The sequence below is a fragment of the Anolis carolinensis genome, chromosome 3, assembly GCF_035594765.1.
Source record: "Anolis carolinensis isolate JA03-04 chromosome 3, rAnoCar3.1.pri, whole genome shotgun sequence".
In the NCBI taxonomy this organism is placed as follows: domain Eukaryota; kingdom Metazoa; phylum Chordata; class Lepidosauria; order Squamata; family Dactyloidae; genus Anolis; species Anolis carolinensis.
Genome location: NC_085843.1, coordinates 1,963,314 through 1,985,951, shown reverse-complemented (window position 1 = coordinate 1,985,951; position 22,638 = coordinate 1,963,314). Strand labels below are relative to the sequence as shown.

At 44.4% G+C, this 22,638-nt stretch overlaps 1 protein-coding gene across 1 annotated transcript in view; it reads left to right on the top strand.

Annotated features, from left to right (window-relative positions):
- LOC100556358 (cytochrome P450 2G1) overlaps nt 1-18,318 on the top strand; it is a 37,875-nt gene extending 19,557 nt beyond the window's left edge. Inside the window, exons 6-9 of the mRNA XM_062974369.1 lie at nt 1,704-1,845; nt 13,729-13,916; nt 14,008-14,149; nt 17,718-18,318. Of these exons, the coding sequence (XP_062830439.1) occupies nt 1,704-1,845; nt 13,729-13,916; nt 14,008-14,149; nt 17,718-17,902 (657 nt within the window). The 3' untranslated portion in view covers nt 17,903-18,318. The remainder of the gene's footprint in view (nt 1-1,703; nt 1,846-13,728; nt 13,917-14,007; nt 14,150-17,717) is intronic.
- The last annotated feature ends 4,320 nt before the right edge of the window (nt 18,319-22,638 follow it).

Genomic DNA, 22,638 nt, shown 5'->3' with positions numbered 1-22,638 from the left:
TGTTTTAAGGCTGTGGGTTGTTGTATGTATTCCGGGCTATATGGCCTGGCCATGTTCCAGAAGTATTCTCTCTTGACGTTTCGCCCACATCTATGGCAGGCATCCTCAGAGGTTGTGAGGCATGGATAAACTAGGCAAGGAAGGTTAATATATATCTGTGGGAAGTCCAGGGTGGGAAAAGAGTTGTCAGTTGGAATGTTGCGTGAATGTTGCAGTTAATCACCCTAATTAACCCTGGAGGTTGCTTGGTGAAGTGTGTCTTGATTCTGATGTTTTTTTAATACTGGTAGGCAGATTTTGTTTATTTTCCTGATTTTATCCTTTCTGTTGAAATTGTCCACCTGATTGTGGATTTCAGTGGCTTCTCTGCATAGTCTGAAATAATGATTTTCAGAGTGGTCCAGAAGTTCTGCATTTTCAAATACAGTAGAGTCTCGCTTATCCAACATAAACAGGCTGGCAGAATGTTGGATAAGTGAAAATAATAATAATAATAATAATAATAATAATAATAATAATAATAATAATAATTTTATTCTTATATCCCGCCCCATCTCCCCGGAGGGACTCAGGGCGGCTTACATGGAGTCATGCCCAGACACGACAGCACAAATCAGATAAAACATTAAACCGAGCAGTAAAACTTCAACATGATTAAAAACAGTCATAAAAGTCAATATACACAATAATATTAAAATATTAAAACATTAGATAATAAGGAGGAATTATGGAAAAAGCCTATTAAACATCAAATTACATTATGATTTTACAAATTAAGCACCAAAACATCATGTTTTACAACAAATCAACAGAAAAAGCAGTTCAATACACGATAATGTTATGTAGTAATTACTGTATTTACGAATTTAGCACCAAAGCATCACAATGTAATACATTGACTACAAAAACATTGACTACTAAAAGGCAGACTGTGTTGGATAATACAGAACGTTGAGTGAGTGAAGGTTGGATAAGCGAAACTCTACTGTAGTATTCTGTGCCCAGCATGGTTTATTTTTTGTTCTGCTATTGCTGATTTTTATGGCTTTGCAATGCCTTTCGTGTTCTTTGATTTGTGTGTGCTTGGGTGGTACTGCGTTTGGTGTTAGGAATGGTGGGAGTTGGAGTCCAAAATTTATTATTTATTTATTTATTTACAGTATTTATATCCCGCCCTTCTTTCTCACCCCGAAGGGGAATCAGGGCAGATTACAATGAACACATATATGGCAAACATTCAATGCCAACAGACAAACAACATATATAGACAGACACAGAGGCATTTAACATTTTTTTCCAGCTTCACGATTCTGGCCACAGGGGGAGCTGTTGCTTCACCGTCCAGTACTTCCGCATTCCTTTCCTCGTGTTTTGCTGGCAGTTTTATGATGTGGTAAATTAGTTAAATTAGCCTCCCGCATAAAGCGTACCTAAATTTCCCTAATTGACAGATGCAACTGTCTTTCGGGGCTGCATAGGTCAACAGCAAGCCGGGCTATTTAATGGTTGGGGGCTTAACCCGGGCTTCAAACTCATGACCTCTCAGTCAGTAGTGATTTATTGCAGCTGGTTACTAGCCAGCTGGGCCACAGCCCGGCCCTAAAATACCTGGAGGAAGGCCCAAGTTGGCCTATACCTGTTTTAGGGAGACAGGAGTTTGAATCCATGTGCAAAACTTCCTCTTCCCTTTCTCTCCCCAAAAGGAAAAGGGCAACCCTTCCAGCGAATTCAACATGGAGAACTTGGTGCCGACGGCCCTGAACCTCTTCTTTGGCGGGACGGAGACGGTCAGCTCCACCTTGCGCTACGGATTCCTCCTCCTGATGAAACACCCGGATGTGGAAGGTCAGTCGTGGGAATGGGTTGTCTCAGCATCCCTGCCATCATCATTGCAAGAAGAGGAAGAAAAAATCAGCCATAAGCACAGCAATAATGCTATGCAGCCAGGGCAGGCCCAAAGTAATTTTCAAGTGTAGGCGAACAGAAACCAATCACTGAAAAATACACGCATTGGATAAGCGAAAATGTTGGATAATAAGGAGGGATTAAGGAAAAGCCTAAATAAAGAACAACACTCTGAAAACAGGGGAAGTCCAGACAGGAAACAATCAGGGCCACCTATTTATTTATTTATTTATTTATTTATTTATTTACAGTATTTATATTCCGCCCTTCTTTCTCACCCCGAAGGGGACTCAGGGCGGATTACAATGAACACATATATGGCAAACATTCAATGCCAACAGACAAACAACATACATTAGACAAACTCAGAGGCATTTTTAACATTTTTCCAGCTTCACGATTCCGGCCACAGGGGGAGCTGTTGCTTCAACGTCCAGTAGTGGCTGTACTTCCTCATTCCTTTCCTCGTGTTTTGCTGGCAGTTTTATGGTGTTGTAGATTAGTTAAATTAGCCTCCCGCATAAAGCGTCCCTAAATTTCCCTACTTGACAGGTGCAACTGTCTTTCGGGGCTGCATAGGTCAACAGCAAGCCGGGGCTATTAATGATCGGAGGCTTAACCCGACCCGGGCTTCGAACTCATGACCTCTCGGTCAGTGGTGATTTATAGCAGCTGGTTACTAGCCAGCTGCACCACAGCCCGGTACCTAACACCTCCCAACCAAGGATGCTCCCAGGGAGGAAGCAGCCAGGCTTTGAATCTGCAAGGCCATTAAATGCTAATCAAGCTGGCCAATTGCAACATTTACACTAGCCTCAGACAGACAAGAGCTCTTTCTCCCACCCTGGACTTTCCACAGATATAAAAAAACCCCACTTACCTAGCTTCCAACAGACCTCACAACCTCTGAGGACGCCTGCCATAGGTGTGGGCCTGGCCCCGGAGATGGGACTGGCCCTGGTCCAGGCCCCGAAGGCCGGGCGCAGGCCCCGAAGCCGAGCGGGCCCAGAGGAGCACCTCAACTACGACCCCAACAGAATGGCACCACAGGCAAGTGCCTAGTTCGCCTAGTGGTTGAACCGCCTCTGTATGCAGCAGCTTTAAAAGTCAATGCGATTCTAGTCTGCACCCATTGGAGTCTAGTTGCTCAGTCGTGGTCCCAATCTCCTTGCTTTGGTCTGGAATAATGACCCAGTGTCCAGTTCTGGGCAAAGCAATTCAAGAAGGTTATTATACAAGATAAGGGTCAAAAGTTTGGAACTTGGATAAATATAGCCCACAGATGGTATCTGACACCAAAAAGACTAGGAAGTTATTTCAAAAAGATAAACACGATGTGTTGGAAATGTGGAGAAAGAGAAGGATCGCTGTACCACATGTGGTGGACATGCAAAAAAGGGAAAATCTATTGGGGGAAAATTAGAAGGAGATTACAAGAAATGCTAGAAATAAGAATACCATAAAGACCAGAGACCTTCTTATTAGGTATAAATGACCAAAAATTAGAAGAAAAAAACAAGGACAAACCCCTCTTCCTATTAGCTACAGCAGCAAGGATATGCTTCGCAAAAAGATGGAAAGAAAAATCAATTCCAGAAGAAGAAGAATGGATAATAAGAATCTTGGAAATAAGAAACATGGATAGACTTACGTACCTCATATCAAAAAGCAAAGGAGAAGCAATAAAAGAGACAGATTGGAGCCAAATCACTACATCTGAACAAAGATTATGGAAGGATAGAATAAGAAGAAAAGAAAATATAGACACCAACTTAAACAACAGAAAGAAGATAGGAGAACAGAGAATAAAGAGAAGTCAATCAAGTAAAGGGAAAGGCCAGATCCTCAGGGAAGATGATCGGAAGTCGCTTTTTCTTTTTAATCTTTTTTTTTTTTTTTGCTTTTTTGCTTTTTCTCTTTTGCCTAGTGTCTGATTTTAACATGTATATAAAACCTAATAAGGATGATTTTTAAAAGAAGTTTGGAAACTATCCACTTTAGGAGTGGCTAAATGTTTAAATATCTCCAAGGATGTCCCATTGAGGAGGAGGCAAGGCTGTCGTGAGGGTAGAAGGGAGAGTAAAACACACAAAACACCTCTGCTAGGTAGGCACGTGAATTCCTCTTCTCATGTCCTTCTCCAGCTGCGGAATGGGACAGACAGTCCCAAGGGAAAGCAGTTAGTTCCAATCCAAAACACTGCAGAGTCCTGATCAAAGTTAGCAGAGATTTTATAGCACAGCCTCTAGGTAGGCAGAAGCTGGCCTAAAGGTCAGGAGCTCACCCTGACCTGGGCTTCAATCTCTCAACCTTCTGGTTGGCAAGATTTATTGCAGCTTGATGATTCACCTTCTGTGCTAAAGCTTGGCTCTTATCCAGCAGAGTTGGTAAAAACAACAGTTCAGTTCCTGGACCTTACCTCACTTTAATTAATTAGACTTTAGAACAATGATGGGCAACCTTTTGCACTTGGTGTGTCAAAATTCACCAAAAAACCTAGCATGACTTGGGTGGTGTGTCACTTTGAGAAATTCAAGTCCCAGGGCCAGATCAGCTACACCCAAGAGTACTGAAGGAAGTAGCGGAAGTTATTTCAGAACCACTGGCAATTATCTTCGAGAGTTCTTGGAGAACGGGAGAAGTCCCAGCAGATTGGAGGAGGGCGAATGTGGTCCCTATCTTCAAGAAGGGAAAAAAGAACGACCCAAACAATTACCGTCCGGTCAGCCTCACATCAATACCAGGCAAAATTCTGGAAAAGATCATTAAGGAAGTGGTCTGCGAACACTTAGAAACAAATGCGGTCATTGCTAATAGTCAACACGGATTTACCAAAAACAAGTCATGCCAGACTAATCTGATCGCTTTTTTCGATAGAGTTACGAGTTGGGTCGATACAGGGAATGCCGTGGATGTAGCGTACCTGGATTTCAGGAAGGCCTTCGACAAAGTCCCCCACGACCTTCTGGCAAACAAACTAGTAAAATGTGGGCTAGACAAAACTACGGTTAGGTGGATCTGTAATTGGCTAAGCGAACGAACCCAAAGGGGGCTCACCAATGCGTCGTCTTCATCATGGAAAGAAGTCACGAGTGGAGTGCTGCAGGGCTCCGTCCTGGGCCCGGTTCTGTTCAACATCTTTATTAACGACTTAGACGAAGGGTTAGAAGGCACGATCATCAAGTTTGCAGACGACACCAAACTGGGAGGGAGAGCCAACACTCCAGAAGACAGGAGCAGAATTCAAAACGATCTTGACAGACTAGAGAGATGATTGGCCAAAACTAACAAAATGAAGTTCAACAGGGACAAATGCAAGATACTTCACTTCGGCAGAAAAAATGGAAATCAAAGATACAGAATGGGGGACGATGCCTGGCTTGACAGCAGTGTGTGCGAAAAAGACCTTGGAGTCCTCGTGGGGAGGAAGGTGAACATGAGCCAACAATGTGATGCGGCAGCTAAAAAAGCCAATGGGATTCTGGCCTGCATCAATAGGGGAATAGCGTCTAGATCCAGGGAAGTCCTGCTCCCCCTTATTCTATTCTGCCTTGGTCAGACCACAAGCTGGAAAGTGTCCAGAGGAGGGCAACTAAAATGATTAAGGGTCTGGAGAACAAGCCCTATGAGGAGCGGCTTAAAGAGCTGGGCATGTTTAGCCTGCAGAAGAGAAGGCTGAGAGGAGACATGATGAGAGCCATGTACAAATACGTGAAGGGAAGTCATAGGGAAGAGGGAGGGAGATTGTTTTCTGCTGCCCTGCAGACTAGGACACGGAACAATGGCTTCAAACTACAGGAAAGGAGATTCCACCTGAACATCAGGAAGAACTTCCTCACTGTGAGGGCTGTTCGACAGTGGAACTCTCTGCCCCGGGCCGTGGTGGAGGCTCCTTCCTTGGAGGCTTTTAAGCAGGGGCTGGATGGCCATCTGTCGGGGGTGCTTTGAATGCGATTTCCTGCTTCTTAGCAGGGGGTTGGACTAGATGGCCCATGTGGTCTCTTCCAACTCTACTATTCTATGATTCTATGATTCTATGAAAAAAACCATAATTTCGCAATATCTATAGTTTAAATAACAAAAATATATAATTGTAATATATAACTGTATTCAATAAATCAAAAACTATTTACTACTCTTATTTCCATGTACAACCATCTATGGCACCTCTTGCAGTTTCCACGCTGATTTCTCTCTATTCTAGTTTCAATGTAGTCATGAATAATGAATAATATAATAATAATATAATAGTAATAATATGATAATATACAGTAGAGTCTCACTTATCCAAGCTAAACGGGCCGGCAGAAGCTTGCATAAGCGAATATCTTGGATAATAAGGAGGGATTAAGGAAAAGCCTATTAAACATCAAATTAGGTTATGAGTTTACAAATTAAGCACCAAAACATCATGTTTTACAACAAATTTGACAGAAAAAGTAGTTCAATACACAGTAATGTTGTCATGGAACCCAGTTACAGGGCTGAATTACCAAGCCCTGAACTGGGAGTCATAACATAAACAATCCTAGAAGCACCTGGCAGAAGAAGATAGAATATGCCTGGGAACTTGGGGTTGAAAATATAAACAATTATAATTGGTCTAGTGTGTGAAAACGGTAGTAATGTGATATTGGGGGTGGGGATTGATGATGATATTTACGTGTGGTGTTACGTAGCATCAGAGGTGATAAAAATGATTGTATGTAAACATTAGGTCATTCTTGACTTTTCCAAAGTCATGTGTTCTTCAATAAAGATTGGATTTGAGAGCAGCTATCTCTGATCTGCGTTCAGACTGATCCTTTGAAGTGAGCAGGACAATTAAGTCAAGAATCCCGTTCTCACCCTCCTGCGAATTCGCAGTGAAGTGATAATGAGTGGAGAAGGAGATCAAAGCCCTGACGGAGCAGAGAGGCCTTTGCTAGGGGCTCGGCCGTTGGCGGAAGAAACGTTGCAAGCCATAGCTTCCTCTACGGGGTACCCCAAGCCGGACGGCGTGACCCAGAGGATTCCCAGAGGAGGAAGAGGCGTTCCGGCGGCGGCAGAAACCAGTTGGGGATCTGGAGGAAGCATGCCGGAGACCGTGGCCCTGCGGTTATCCATCCTGGAAACGAATTTATCCAGGCTGTCGGAAACCGTGGGGAGGTTGGTGCCACTGTTGGAAGAAAATCTCCAGAAGGAACCCACCCGATATGGCACCGAGGCAGAGCCACGTAAGGAAGGAGTTTGGAGCCAAAGAGGCCAGCGCGCCTCAACGCAGAGCCCCATGGCGGCGAGGAGCGAGGGGGATGAAGAATACTGGCAGGAACTGGAGTTCCGGGACAGAATGGCGCGCGAGGTGGAGCACCAGCACGCTCGGGGAACTCTGAGACCACCGACTCCAATAGAACTTCCTATCCAGCTTCCAACCCCCCGAATGGGCGTCGGGGTGGAAAGACCACTGGGGCGAGGAATTGGGTCCAGTGGATTAGCAGATGAAGGCGGAGAGGAGCCGGAGATCCAGGAAGGGGAGGAGAATGTGCCGTACGGCGAGGAAAGGCGAGATGCGGGGGCTACAGCGAGGCCCGAATTCGGGTGGGTGGAAGGACCGACAGCAGCGGCAGAATTTCGGGAGCCGCGCAGGACGACCGCCGGAGTGGGGCGCGGCGTGTTAAAAGAAGCCGTCCAAGGAAACCCGATGCAACCCTTCCCCATGCCTCCCAGACAGCAGCAGCGGGCCGTAGAATGGATGCAAAGGAGGGAAGATCTCAAACTGGAATACGGAGGGGAATCATCTGAACTGAACTTTTTCCTCATTAGCGTCAGAGGATATATAGAAGACAATGCACACACATTCCCCTCCGAAGCAAGCATGGTTCGGGCCATCGGCAACACACTAAAGAGAGGAGCGGCCAGCTGGTATGTACAACTACATGCCAGAAGCGACCCGTGCCTGAGGTCAGTGCCCCGCTTCCTCGCCGCGCTGGAAAACCGGTTCCGAGACCGGCTAGAGCAATTGAGGGCTCGAGACCAGCTTAAAGGAATAAAGCAGAGGGACAAAACGGTGCCCGAGTACGCGGAGGAATTCCTCCATCTCGCAGAAAAGGTACCAGAGTGGTCTGAAGTGACCAAAGTGGAAATATTCAAGGAGGGACTACGCCCCGAGGTTTTTAGTTGGGCGGCACATAGAGACGACCCAGAAACACTACGGGGCTGGATACAACTAGCGGGGCGCGTTGAATCCACCCTAGCCCAAGTGAAGCGTTTCAGGGGCGGCGGCAGCCAGCAAAGACCGACGGCGAGAGGTCGAGGAGAAACGAGGAAGCAGGAAAGGCCCGGAGCAAGGCCGGGGATTCCCTTCAAAGGAGATGACAACAAACCCAAACCGGGATGCTTTGTATGTGGGAAGACGGGCCATCGAGCAGCGGAATGTTGGGCCCGGAAGGGGGAGCCGCCAAAACCCTCAAAGCCCAAGCCAGCAGTCGGGAGGCGAGCGGAGGAGGAGATGCGAGCCCCAGAATCTCCGGAGAGGCTGGTGAGTCGAGACAAACGCATGCTAGTAGTGCCAATCTGCCTATCGGGGCTAGAGAATCGGGCCACCTGCAGGGCATTCGTGGATTGCGGTTGTTCTAGGAACATTATAACTCCGGAACTAGCAGAAGCACTGAAATGCCAGCAGACATTTCTTGACTCCCCAATTGCATTTTCGCAGCTAGATGGATCAGTTGCTGCTGGGGAAGTATCTACAAAGGAAATGCAAGGGGTCCCATGTAAAATAGGCAAATGGGAAGGAAGAATATCCTTTGTGATAGCCCCTATTGCCTCATACCACGTAATACTAGGGATACCGTGGCTTGAACAGGCAAACCCTGAAGTAGATTGGAGAGGGAAGAGCCTGGCATTTAAAGAACAACAGACGCGATGGGAGATAAGCAGATTAGCAGGAGAGGAGGACGAGGGAGATGAAGCAGGCGAAATAGACCCACAGCTATTGCCGCCGGAATACAGAGACTTTGTGGATGTTTTCAATCAGAAAGAGGCGAGTAAATTACCCCCCAAGAGGAATGTAGAAGTAGAAATTGAAATAACCCCAGGAGCAACCTTACCGAAACCAAAAGTATATCCCATGTCTGTTCAGGAGAAGGAGGAATTGAGGAAATATATTGATAAGAACCTGGCCCGAGGCTTTATTAAGCCATCCAATTCTCCTCTAGGAGCCCCAGTGTTATTTAGAAGGAAGAAAGACAACTCCCTAAAACTGTGTATCGACTATAGAAATTTAAATGCAATTACTAAGGACAATAAATACCCTATGCCATTAGTAAAGGATTTAATTACCGTATTGAAGAAGGGGAGTATATTTACTAAACTGGATTTAATTGAAGCGTATCATAAATTAAGAATTAAACCTGAGGATACTTGGAAAACTGCATTTTCCTGCGCATTCGGCCATTTTGAATATAAAATTTTGCCATTTGGATTAAAAAACGGCGGCAGTTGCTTTATGCAGCTCATAAATGAAATACTGCACCCATTGTTGTACCGAGGGGTATTCATATTTCTTGATGATATCTTGATCGTAACTGAAGATAAAGAAAAGCACGTGGAATTGGTCCGGGAAGTTTTACAGAGACTAAGGGAAGCAAAGCTGTATGCAAAATTATCCAAGTGTGAATTTAATAAAACTCAAATTGACTTTCTGGGATATCGGATATCTCCAGAAGGATTAGCTATGGACCCGTCTAAAGTATCAGACCTAAAAGAATGGGGAGTACCTCAAACAAGGAGGCAATTGCAATCATTTCTGGGGTTTGCAAATTTTTATAGATCCTTTATAAAAGGCTTCGCACAAATAACCGCACCCCTTACTGAACTTTTAAAAACAAAAGGAAAAGGGGAGACAGCCAAAGTGAAAGCTCCTGGCGCCAAACTGAGTTGGACGCCGGAATGCCAAAAGGCATTTGAAACCCTAAAAGGATGCTTCACAGAAGAACCCATCCTAAAACACCCCGATATCAAAAGCCCTTTCATAATCCATTGCGATGCTTCAGACTGTGCATACGGGGCAGTACTATTGCAAAAGGATCAAAATGGGAACTTAAAACCTTGTGGATATTTGTCCCGGAAGTTCAGTGAAACTGAAAAATGTTGGCCCATATGGGAAAAAGAGGCATTAGCCATATTAAAAGCCTTAGAATGCTGGCGACACTTCCTCGAAGGGAGCGGAATCCCATTTGAAATTTGGTCTGACCATAAGAATCTCCAGTATTTAAAATCTCCTCGAAAATTGTCCCCCAAACAAATTAGATGGGCGCAGTACTTCAGCAGGTTCGATTTCCAATTGAAGTTTTTCCAGGGGAAGCAAAATGTCTTGGCAGATGCTCTTTCACGCATGCCTCAACACGAAGGCCTGGCCGCAGCAAAAGAGGGGACAATATTCTCTGATAAACAATGGGGTTTAGCGGTCAGGACAAGAGCGCAAACACAAAAAGAGAACACTGCTATTATTGAACTCGACGGGGAAAATAATTGGGGAAAAGAACTGAAACAGTCTTATGAGGGAGATCAGTGGATCGCATCCAATTCGGAAAAGGGGGAGCAGAAGAGGGGATTTTGGTTCGTGAACAAGAAACTGTATATCCCAGCAATATTAAGGATTAAGATTTTGGAGCGTTTTCACAATAACCAGAGCGCTGGTCATACGGGAATCACAAAAACAACAAAGGCAATAGCAAAACATTGTTGGTGGCCAGGAATGAGGAAGGACATAAAGAATCATGTTGTTCAATGTGATGATTGTGCCAGAAATAAATCGAGAGGAGAGAAGCCAATGGGATTGTTACAAACAGTAGTGGAACCTACCAGACCTTGGGAATGTGTAGCTATGGACTTTGTAGGGGAACTGCCGGTCAGCAAAGGACATCGTTATATTTGGACAGTATTAGATTTATTTTCTAAACAGGCCCACTTTATACCACTGACGAAATTACCATCGGCAGAGAAACTAGCTGAGTTATACATAAATCATATTTACAAACTTCATGGATGTCCCACTAGAGTGGTCAGTGACAGAGGAGTTCAATTCACAGCAAGATTTTGGGAAAAATTTTTGGAAATGCTGGGAGCAGAAAGGAGTCTAAGTTCTGCTTTTCACCCCATGACAAACGGAGCAGTGGAACGTACTCAGCAGACACTTGGGCAGTTCCTTCGAATGTATTCTAACATGAGACAAAATGACTGGTCTAAGTGGTTGGCTTTTGCAGAACTAGCTTTTAATTCGACTATACATTCAGCAACAAATAAAACTCCCTTTGAAATAGTTTACGGGTATGAAGTACAACCTCTGCCCCAGTTGCCAAAATGGACAGAGGATGAGGAAACAGGGGCAGGGAAATGGAAAAATCAAATGCTAGAATGCTGGGGTCAAGTGACTGCATCCTTAAAGGAAGCACACAAAAAGTATAAAACATTCGCAGACAGAAAAAGGGTGGAAGGCGATAAATTGGAGAAAGGAGATCTAGTATGGTTAAGTACCCAAAACATCAAATTGGGGCTACCTTCGAAAAAATTGGGCCCTAAATATATTGGACCATTCAGAATACAGGGTGTTATCAACGAGGTGACTTTCCAGTTGGCATTGCCAAAAAGTTTAGGGAAAATACACCCTGTATTCCATCGTAGCTTACTGAAAAAGTATAGGGGTACTTTGGACAAAATGGACACATAGAATTATTGTTTGGTTTGTTTCAGATTTGTGATGAAAGAAGAACCGAAGAGGAGGACGAAGAAAAGGAGGGCACCATGTCATGGAACCCAGTTACAGGGCTGAATTACCAAGCCCTGAACTGGGAGTCATAACATAAACAATCCTAGAAGCACCTGGCAGAAGAAGATAGAATATGCCTGGGAACTTGGGGTTGAAAATATAAACAATTATAATTGGTCTAGTGTGTGAAAACGGTAGTAATGTGATATTGGGGGTGGGGATTGATGATGATATTTACGTGTGGTGTTACGTAGCATCAGAGGTGATAAAAATGATTGTATGTAAACATTAGGTCATTCTTGACTTTTCCAAAGTCATGTGTTCTTCAATAAAGATTGGATTTGAGAGCAGCTATCTCTGATCTGCGTTCAGACTGATCCTTTGACGTGAGCAGGACAAATGTTATGTTGTAATTACTGTATTTACGAATTTAGCACCAAAATATCATGATATATTGAAAACATTGACTACAAAAATGGCTTGGATTATCCAGAAGCTTGGATAAGCGAGGCTTGGATAAGTGAGACTCTACTGTACTACAATAATAATAGAAATTTTATATATATATATATATATATATATATATATATATATATATATATAAATGTAATGTGCATAATTCCCATGGAGTAAACAACAAAACCACTGGACCAAATCACACCAAATTTGGCCACAAAAGACATAGTCATCCAATCAATCTGCATGCGGCAAAAATGGCTAGGCGTGTCAGTGCTGACACGCGTGTCATAGGTTGGCCATCACTGCTTTAGAACATTCAGCTTTCCATTCAAAGAACTTGAAGGCTTTTATTCTTAGGCTTGTTTATAGTCACACTTGGATACTCATGATCCCATCATGGCGACATAGACCTACGATGTGAGACTCTGGAAGTTCTTGGAATTGCAGTCAAGCTCACAACAATACCTGGAAGCAAAGGATTTATTCTGGCTTTCTAAGTCACTCTGAAGGATTTCCCACTCAAAACAGCCTGTAATATAAGAGCCCAACTCCCATCCGCTCTGTAGTGGCCAAGCACTGTGTCCACAGTCTGTTCACAGCCATTTCTAATTCCCTTCCCCCCACCTCCTGTCTTTATGGCAGGGAACCGAAGCAGCCAGTCCCAGGCTGCTACAATGATCCTGACATACAATGCAATAGTCAAGATGTAACAGGTTTTTTTTTCAATTGTGTCAGAAGCGAGCAATTACTAACTAACACAACTATCCCCTCCTTTTGATTCCTCACTGTAATGAAATACGAATTTTTGGTTTACCGATGTTATGTTTAATTGTGTGTTTGTGTTTTAAAAGGGTAAGTATTACAGTTATTGCATCTCAGCACTCAGAGGCTGGTTGCCATGGAGAAGTAGGCGGAACCAACTGCTGTTTTGTTGAAGAAATGCAGAGTTTAAAAAAGAGGGATTCAGTCTGTGCTCTGATGAGGCACAGGGAAGATTGATCCTAGGTTGAGGGGATCAAGGAGACTCAATTGTTTATTTTGAGTCGCTTTAAAATAAGTTTGGTGACTTATTTAATATAGTCTGTGTCCTGGTAAGGAACAGAGAATCTGTGATCGTATATCCCAGGGGTGACTGCGGTTTAAAAGTAGCAGAGGAAGAAGTTCTAACTACTTTAAGTAAAAGAAGGGAGTTTGACTCACCTCATTCTAGTATTGTAACTGTTAATAAAAGTGCCTCTAAGTGAGAAACAACATTGCAACCACTAAGCTCTGTGCTTGAATAAACTTGTTATTGTTCCTCCAACATCTAAGCCTCTGTCGCATATATTATAAGCCAAGTTGCGTTACCATCTAAAGTGAATAAGAAGAAGAAGAAGAAAGTAAAAGGTCTCCTCTCTGAGTCTTTGGTGGTGGCATCTTTACAGATTGGTGGCAGAAGTGGGATAAAAAGATTCCCCCTGCCTGAAAGAACCTTAGTCGTTCATAACCCTTTACACTCACTCCCTTCTGTTCCACAGTGCATGCAAGACTTTGAACTTTATTTTGGCTGGCGATTGTCTATTTCCCCTGTCTCCAGCCCCTTCATTAGAACACATTCTGGCCGTCTTTTCTTGCAGAGAAGGTCCACCAGGAAATCGACCGGGTCATCGGGCGCGAACGCCTTCCTAGCATCGAGGACCGGAAGAGGATGCCCTTCACGGACGCGGTCGTCCACGAGATCCAGCGGGTGACGAACATCGTGCCCCTCGGGATGCCCCACAGCGTGGTCCGGGACACGCACTTCCGGGGCTTCCTGCTCCCAAAGGTGAGGCCAGGACCAGAAGGTGGATCATGGAGAGGCACCGACCCGGGTGAGGTTTGCAGAGCGGTTTACCCCACTCCTGGGTCTCTTGCAGGGCACCAACGTCTTCCCTTTGCTGGGCTCTGTCTTGACTGACCCCAAATATTTCCACAACCCTGAGAAGTTCAACCCGGGTCACTTCCTGGACGCCAACGGATGCTTCAAGAAGAACGAGGCCTTTGTGCCCTTTGCTTCAGGTACGGCTCCCAATTTCTTAGCATGACAAGGGACCCACAGAGGCCATCTAGCCCAAACCCATCTTTCCAGGCACAGCTCAGCTTTTTCTTTCTGTCAATGGGATGAGCTCAGAGTGAGGAAACCTGGATTCGAATCATGACTCCATCCGGAATAGTATACTTGAGTTAGCTACTCCCTTTCTGCTTAAGCTCATTGGCTGGGGATAAAATTGGACGAGTATTAACATAGGTTAAAGGTTTCCCCCTGACATTAAGTCCAATTGTGTCCGACTCCGGGAGTTGGTGCTCATCTCCATTTCTAAGCTGAAGAGCCATTACCTTCCCGCCGGAGCGGTACCTATTGATCTACTCACATTTGCATGTTTTCGAACTGATAGGTTGGTAGAAGCTGGGGCTAACAGCAGGTGCTCACTCCGCTCCCTGGATTCGAACCTGCAACCTTTCAGTCTGCAAGTTCAGCAGCTCAGCGGTTTAACATGTTGCGCCACCGAGGGCTCCATATATATTAACATATATATTATACTAGCTGTGCCCGGCCACGCGTTGCTGTGGCGAAGTCTGGTGGTATGGGAAATAAAGTAGTGAGGAATTGGTGGTAGTTAGGTAAAGGGTAAAGGTTTTCCCCTGACATTAAGTCCAGTCGTGTCTGACTTTGGGGGTCTCCATTTCTAAGCTGAAGAGCTGGCGTTGTCTGTAGACTCCTCCAAGGTCATGTGGCCAGCATGACTGCATGGAGCGCCGTTACCTTCCCACCAGAGCAGTACCTATTCATGTACTCTCATTTGCATGTTTTTGAACTTTAGGGTTGGCAGAAGCTGCCTAAGTGAGTCCTAACTCTGCCTGTCCCCTGGGCTGAGTGGGTTGCTAGGAGACCAAGTGGGTGGAGCTTAGCCTTCTAACTGGCAGCAATTGGATAAAAACAATTATTCCTCTCCCTCTAATTAGGACTTTATTTTTCTTTTCTTTTGGTTATATCAACCTAGAGGCGTGGATGATGGGTTGTGTTGTCAAATTTCGAGGTTGGGGGGCCTTTAGTTTTGTTGTTTTGTCGGTCGCCGGGATTCCATCACTCTTTTATATATATAGATTATTATTATATTTTAATTCCCACTTTTATCTCTTGACTGAGGCACAAAGCAACATCCCCATCTCCCAATGAATGCCGCGTGCTGGTACGTGATTTATAGTTTTCCAATTACGAGCTCCTGAAATGCTGCACACTGGACTGACTGATAGCAGCATCAACTCATAGAAGAATATAGCCAATCAGCTTTTCAACAATTATTACTTCTGACCTTCTTCCTGCACACTGTTTCAATTAACTCGCAGATTCCATACTTGTCATCCAAAACAATAGGAGGCTTTAAGCTTCTGTAGTTCCACTATTTACAGCAGTAGAATTCAGGACGTGTCGATCCACAATCAGGCTTATACCTACACAACAAGATTCACTCGTGAAGATATACACAGCAATATAGCCACACGAAGAGGGCATACAAAGAGAGAAGGAGTGAGCATTTCACTCTTTTTAATAGTGTTGTAAATTAGTTAAATTAGCCTAAAGCGGTCCCTAAATTTTCCTACTTGACAGATGCAACTGTCTTTTGGGTTGCTTAGATAAACAATGAGCTGGGGCTATTTAACAGTCGGGCACTCAATCCGACCCGGTCTTCGAACTCACCACCTCTCGGTCAGTAGTGATTTATTGCAGCTGGCTACTAACCAGCTGGGCCACAGCCCGGCCCCAAATGAATGATGCAACCTCTAGTCCAGTGGTTCCCAACCGTTTTTTGACCAGGGACCACTTGGACCAACATTAATACCAAAAGGATTACGAATCAGTTTTTGGTCAACTTTAGATTTGGTTTGGTTATTTGGGGTGCTGGTTCAGAAAACTGTATTAGATAGAACACATCAGCTCTAGTTTCCAATACAGAACATATGCTGAGCATCAAGTAGTTGCCATCTGCTCACCCACAGAAAACCGTATTCAATAATCTAGAGCTGATTTTCCCCGTATGTCTTCCAGACCTTAATTTAGGTCTCCTGGCCCAACATGTCAGTGAATCGTCACCCCAACCGATTGATGAGTCAGGTCTCACCTTCTACTCATCAGTCAGACCACTCAGGCTGCAGCGAAAGTGGCACCGACAAACGACATCTCAGTCGTTAATTATCTGCTGATCCCAGCGGTTCTAAAGGCTTTATTTACAAGTTATATACAATACTAATTACCATCACTCTCTGGACACATGTTGCCTCGGCAAAGACAAAACATGGTGCAAGCCAGCACCTCCTTGCATTCCACAGTTTATGACGAATGTTCCGTCCACGTAGTTGAAACGGAAGTCTTGACCCATTGGCCCTGCACAGATGCTGAGGTAGGGAGTTGATCCTTTTCTTTTGACCCCACCGCTGCCACCAATTTGCACCAATGCTGAGGCAGGGAGGAATCCTTTTAATTATTATATATTTAACTATCCCACCATACAGTTGCTACCAAAATGTAAAGATGTCTGGATGATGATTTTATAACCGCTGCCACCAATGATGGAGATGTCAGGCAGAGGATAATATATTCTTTTTAATTCTTCTTATTTACTTCCGATGGTATCGTTGCTTATTTTAGAATATGAGTGTGACAGAGACTTAGATGGTTTAAAGAACAAAAACAAGTTTATTTCATGTACAAAGCTTAGTGGTTTCAATAATTCCTTTAAGGCACTTAAATAACTGTTACAAATAGATGTTGAGGTGTTCTAACTTCCAAAATACTTTCTTCTCTCAGAACCAAACCATACACCGATCACTTGGATCTACTGGGATTACTTCCCCTATTTCACAGCCTCTACAAATAACCCTAAACAAGTCACCCAACTTGCTTAGTCTGGTTCTGTTAGAGGTCTACCTCCCTGATTCCTTAAACCTGAAACCAGTCTATCTCCTGTGACTAAAAATCACAGACTAAACTGGGTTTAAAACATTCCCTCTTTTTCTTTCCAAACGGCGGTTGGCTCCACCCCCGTTGCTATGGTAACCTGCCTCAGAATGCTGAGCTGGTTACCTTCCCCCATGTATTGTCAATTCCAATACTTACCCATTTTAAACTTAGCCAAACATGACTGTTTAAACAAAATCAAACAAACATGTCATCCATAAATCAAAATAAAACACACACTTCTTTACAGGCCCTCCTGGCAATCAATCAGGGCTGGCTTTAATTAACTCCTGAACTGCTGGAATGCTTGCCGGAACACATATACACAATCCAACAGCAACAATTGATTGAACATTTCACACTATAACAACAAAAACACTAACACACTAGTGGGCCGCGGTTCACAGGTTGGGAACCATTGCTCTAGTCATACATCTCACATGACTATGACTCATCCATTTCTGCAGTCCCCTCTCAGTCCTTCCCCAGGTGTCCATCACATGTCCAGCAGAACTGTATTTTACACATGGATCAAATGCTCAAGCCATTCAAAGGACTTTGGAAAAAGTGTGGAGTAGGAAGTCTCAAAGCAAGAGCAGTCATGGCCCCTTTCCTTCTCTCCTTCCCCAGGGAAGCGCGTCTGCCTGGGAGAAGCCATGGCCCGCATGGAGCTCTTCCTCTACGTGGTCATCATCCTGCAGAACTTCTCCCTGAAGGCCTTGGTCCCTCCGGAGGACATCGACCTGACTCCCCAGGTCAGCGGCTTCGCCAACATCCCCCCGGAGTACAGGATGTGCCTGGTGCCCCGCTGCTGACCCTGCCCCATCGTGGGACCACAACCACTTTCCCAGGCCCCTTTGAGGCCCCAGTAGTGGAGCATTCCTCTTGTGCAAAGTCCTACCTCACAACCACACAACGTGCAACACATACTTTGGAGATGCTTTAGGTCAACCAATACTCATGGTAGATTCACAGACTCAGAAGGGACTCCCATATGTCATCTAGTCCAAAACCCTAAAATGTCAAAAGCTGGATATGAGTGTGATTTATAGTTTTCTCCTTCCTCAATCGCGCCGCCCCTAAATATTCTGCGCATCAAACTGATTGTCTCAGAGGCAAGCTATGAAAATAGACTCACGCATAGCAGAGTTCTTATCAGTTGAATAGCAGAGTTTTGCTGTACAGCCTGACCTTGTGCCGCTCATCGTTTAATAAAACTCTTTGACTCAGATGTCATTCACACTCACAGTGGAAGCTTTTAATCTTAATATGTTGCTTTATATACTATATATATATACACACACACACACATGAGGATTCCCTGATGTCCTCTCAGTCATGCAGACTCATATTTGGTACATTTAAAAATAAGTTAGAACAAACGTACAGTAAATACACTTCAGACTTGGGAAATAGATATATTATATCTATATCTATATTCTATGCCTTTACTTACTGTGATGTCTCAGGCACCTTTGGCCCCTGATCCCATAGCCATTGCTGATCAAACTGAAGAGAATTTGGGTTTTTTTCCCACCTCAGCAAGATCAGCAGGATTCAATCCCTTTTCAGATGTCTCCTGTTGACATTGCCGAGCCAGAGCCAATTAGGAATGCCCTTGAAATGTTGCCGGCTCTTCCCGGATCTCCAGAGAGTTTAGAGTTTGATAGAAGGGCTACGTTCCAAACAGATCGCTCTCGAAGACAAAGTTTAAGGAGAAGTGTGAGATTAGCAGAGTGAGGAGATTGTGGCTGAGCCAGTTCTCTTGGGAAGAATTGGGGAGGCAGGCATCTGGCGTCTTGTTGTTAGCAGCTCAGTTCTCTTGGGAAGATTTAGGGAGTCACGCACCTGCTTTGGGGAAGCTCTTGGACTTCAATAAAAGTTCTGCGCAGAGAATCTCTGTTGCGGTGTCAACTGAACTTCTGATTGAAAAATACATCGTCTCTTGATCCTAAGCTTCCAAGCGGCCCGTTGGTGCGCTTACTCTCGAGTAGACCGGGCGTTGTGGCTCGTCCCTTGCCAAGTTTGGACTGCATTTCAGATCCACCACGAACAGCATTAGCCTTGCCTTGAAACCTTGTTCTGGACTATTACTTCAAGTACTTTCCTGAGGAACTTTGCTCCTTCCCCCACTCAAACTTCCAATAAGTTTGAGTGTGTTTTGGTTATTGGATTTTGGACTTTGGACTCTAATATTGGACATAAGAGCACTGTGACTCCTACTGGGGAATTTATTTATTTATTTACAGCATTTATATTCCACCCTTCTCACCCCGAAGGGGACTCAGGGCGGATCACATTACACATATAGGCAAACATTCAATGCCTTTTAACATAGAACAAAGACAAACAAACATAGGCTCCGAGCGCATGACCTCCTGGTCAGAGTGATTCATTGCAGTGATTCATTGCAGCTGCTCTCCAGCCTGCGCCACAGCCCGAGCCCAATTTAGAAGAGTTGTAGTTCACCTACACCCAGAACGCTATGAACCCAAACAATGATGGGTCTGGACCACACTTGCCATGCATACCTGATATGCCCAGATTTGAATACTGGTGGGTTTGGGGGGGAATTGGCCTGGACATTTGGGAGTAGTAGGTACTGGGACTTATAGTTCACCTGCAATTGAACCCCTCCGGTGATGGACCAGGATCAAACTTGGCACAAAGAGGCCCCATAACCAATACAACATATTGGACAAGTTTGGGGAAAAGGGAGTTATAGTTCACCTGCATCCAGAGAATTTATTTATTTATGTATTTATTTACAGTATTTATATTCCGCCCTTCTTTCTCACCCCGAAGGGGACTCAGGGCGGATTACAATGAACATATATATGGCAAACATTCAATGCCAACAGACAAACAACATACATTAGACAGACTCAGAGGCATTTTTAACATTTTTCCAGCTTCACTATTCCGGCCACAGGGGGAGCTGTTGCTTCACCGTCCAGTAGTGGCTGTACTTCCTCATTCCTTTCTTCGTGTTTTGCTGGCAGTTTTATGGTGTTGTAAATTAGCCTCCCGCATAAAGCGTCGCTAAATTTCCCTAATTGACAGGTGCAACTGTCTTTCGGGGCTGCATAGGTCAACAGCAAGCCGGGGCTATTAATGGTCGGAGGCTTAACCCGACCCGGGCTTCGAACTCATGACCTCTCGGTCAGTAGTGATTTATAGCAGCTGGTTATATGTGTTCATTGTAATCTGCCCTGAGTCCCCTTCGGGGTGAGAAAGAAGGGCGGAATATAAATACTGTAAATAAAATAAATAAATAAATAAATAAATTGGCATGTTTTCGAACTGCTAGGTTGGCCGGAGCTGGAGCTAACAGCGGGCGCTCACACCGCTCCCGGGGTTTGCAGTGTTCAATAGCAAGAGTAGATTATCCTGAACTTTTCACAGATATATATAAACCTCCCTTGCTTAGTTTTCCAACAGACCTCACAACCTCTGAGGATGCCTGCTATAAATGTAGGCAAAAGGTCAGGAGAGAATGCTTCCGGAATATGGTCAGACAGGCTTGAAAATGCACAACAACCCAAGAGTAGATTAAATACAGCCTGATGTGAGTTTCTGCAAAGGACCGAGATACTCAGGAAATGTGTTGTCGAAGGCTTTCATGGCCGGGATCACATCTATGGCAGGTGTCCTCAGAGGTTGTGAGGCATGGATAAACTAGGCAAGGAAAGGAAAGTAATGAAGGTGGAGGCATTACTTTTCATTCAACCCTCATAATGTGCAGATTTGATAAATGTGGATTTAATATGTGTGGGTATGAATGAACTCAGAGGATGCCTGCCATAGGTGTGGGCGAAACGTCAGGAGAGAATACTTCTGGAACGTGGCCACACAGCCCGAAAGACATACAACAACCCTACTCAGGAAATGTTGCCAAGCCCAAGAGGAATCATTTCTTCTCCGAGGATGGATGGCCTGTGTTTGTGAGTCTTGATCTGGCCCAGCTTTGCTGTGACGCGAGCATTTGCACACACACACACACACACAGATGTACTTTTGACGGTTCTGCCCTTGCTTCCGTCGTTTCCCGTTCCGTGTACTTTTCTGCATCCTGAGTTATGGGTCCTGTCATCTGAATTGCAGGCGTTTATCCTCCGTTTCTGGGAATTTCCACCTTTTTGGAGCAGCGTGTTATATTTTAATCACAGAACGTCTTTTTTTAGATATATATATATATATCTCTCTTAAGAAAGTTAGAGTAAGCAATCCGGTGCATCCGGCCCATACATGGCAGCAGATCCAGATCGTATCAGGTCAACACACAAAGACATCCGTCACCTTCGAAGAATGTAAACAGGAACACGCGAAAAGCCACAATGGTTTATGGGACCCCTTGCAGACAAAACTTAGCTGTGGCTCCAGGCTCAATGTTAAGTATAGTATAGTATAGTATAGTATAGTATAGTATAGTATAGTATAGTATAGTATATACAGAAATGTTAAGCATAGTATAGTATAGTATAGTAAAGAATAGTATAGTATAGTATAGTATAGTATATACAGAAATGTTAAGTATAGTATAGTAAAGAATAGTATAGTATAGTATATACAGAAATGTTAAGTATAGTATAGTATAGTAAAGAATAGTATAGTATAGTATAGTATATACAGAAATGTTAAGTATAGTATAGTATAGTAAAGAATAGTATAGTATATATACAGAAATGTTAAGTATAGTATAGTATAGTAAAGAATAGTATAGTATAGTATAGTATATACAGAAATGTTAAGTAAAGTATAGTATAGTAAAGAATAGTATAGTATACTTTAGTATATAAAAATGTTAAGTATAGTATAGTATAGTAAAGAATAGTATAGTATACTTTAGTATATAAAAATGTTAAGTATAGTATAGTGTCAGAACCCTGCTACTAGAGCCTGGATGTGGCTCTGAGTTTCAGGGTCACTGACATTGATAAGACACCTGCGGCTCAGGACTCGGAGAAGAAACGGCTGCTGGACTTGGCGGGGAATTTGCGCGGGGTTTTACTGAGCGGGAAGAGACTGTTCAAATGAGGGGGAGGGTATATAAAGGATGGTTGGCCGTAGTATCCCATTCTTGGCTTTTCTGATGTTCATGTTTCCTACAGTAAAAGTTTCTGGTGATATCACAGAGAGTCTTGTGTGTTCATTCAGGAGCGGCTGTGGTGAGCTGACACTAAGCCAAGAATACGGACACCATCCCGCTGTAGCGGTGAGGCGTAACATGCAAGTGGAGGATGAAGAGCTCTTGGGCGCAGGGAGGAGGAAGGTCGGAAAGGGCCACTCCCGAGCCGGACGCTGAGTTCCACCAGCTGGCGGCCCTGGCGTCATCCACCGCTTATGCCCAGCCAAATGGGGTAACCCAGAGGCGTGGAGTGGTGCGGGGAGACAGCACCGGAGGAGAGGAAGGTTCACCTTCCCCAGGCCCACAAAGGATGGTGTTTCTGGAGGAGAGGATGTCGGCGATGGAGACCACCCTGGCAGTGATGTCGAGGGCGATGGAGCGCCTGGCGGTTTTGGCGGAGCCGGAGAGAGGAAGGGAACTTCG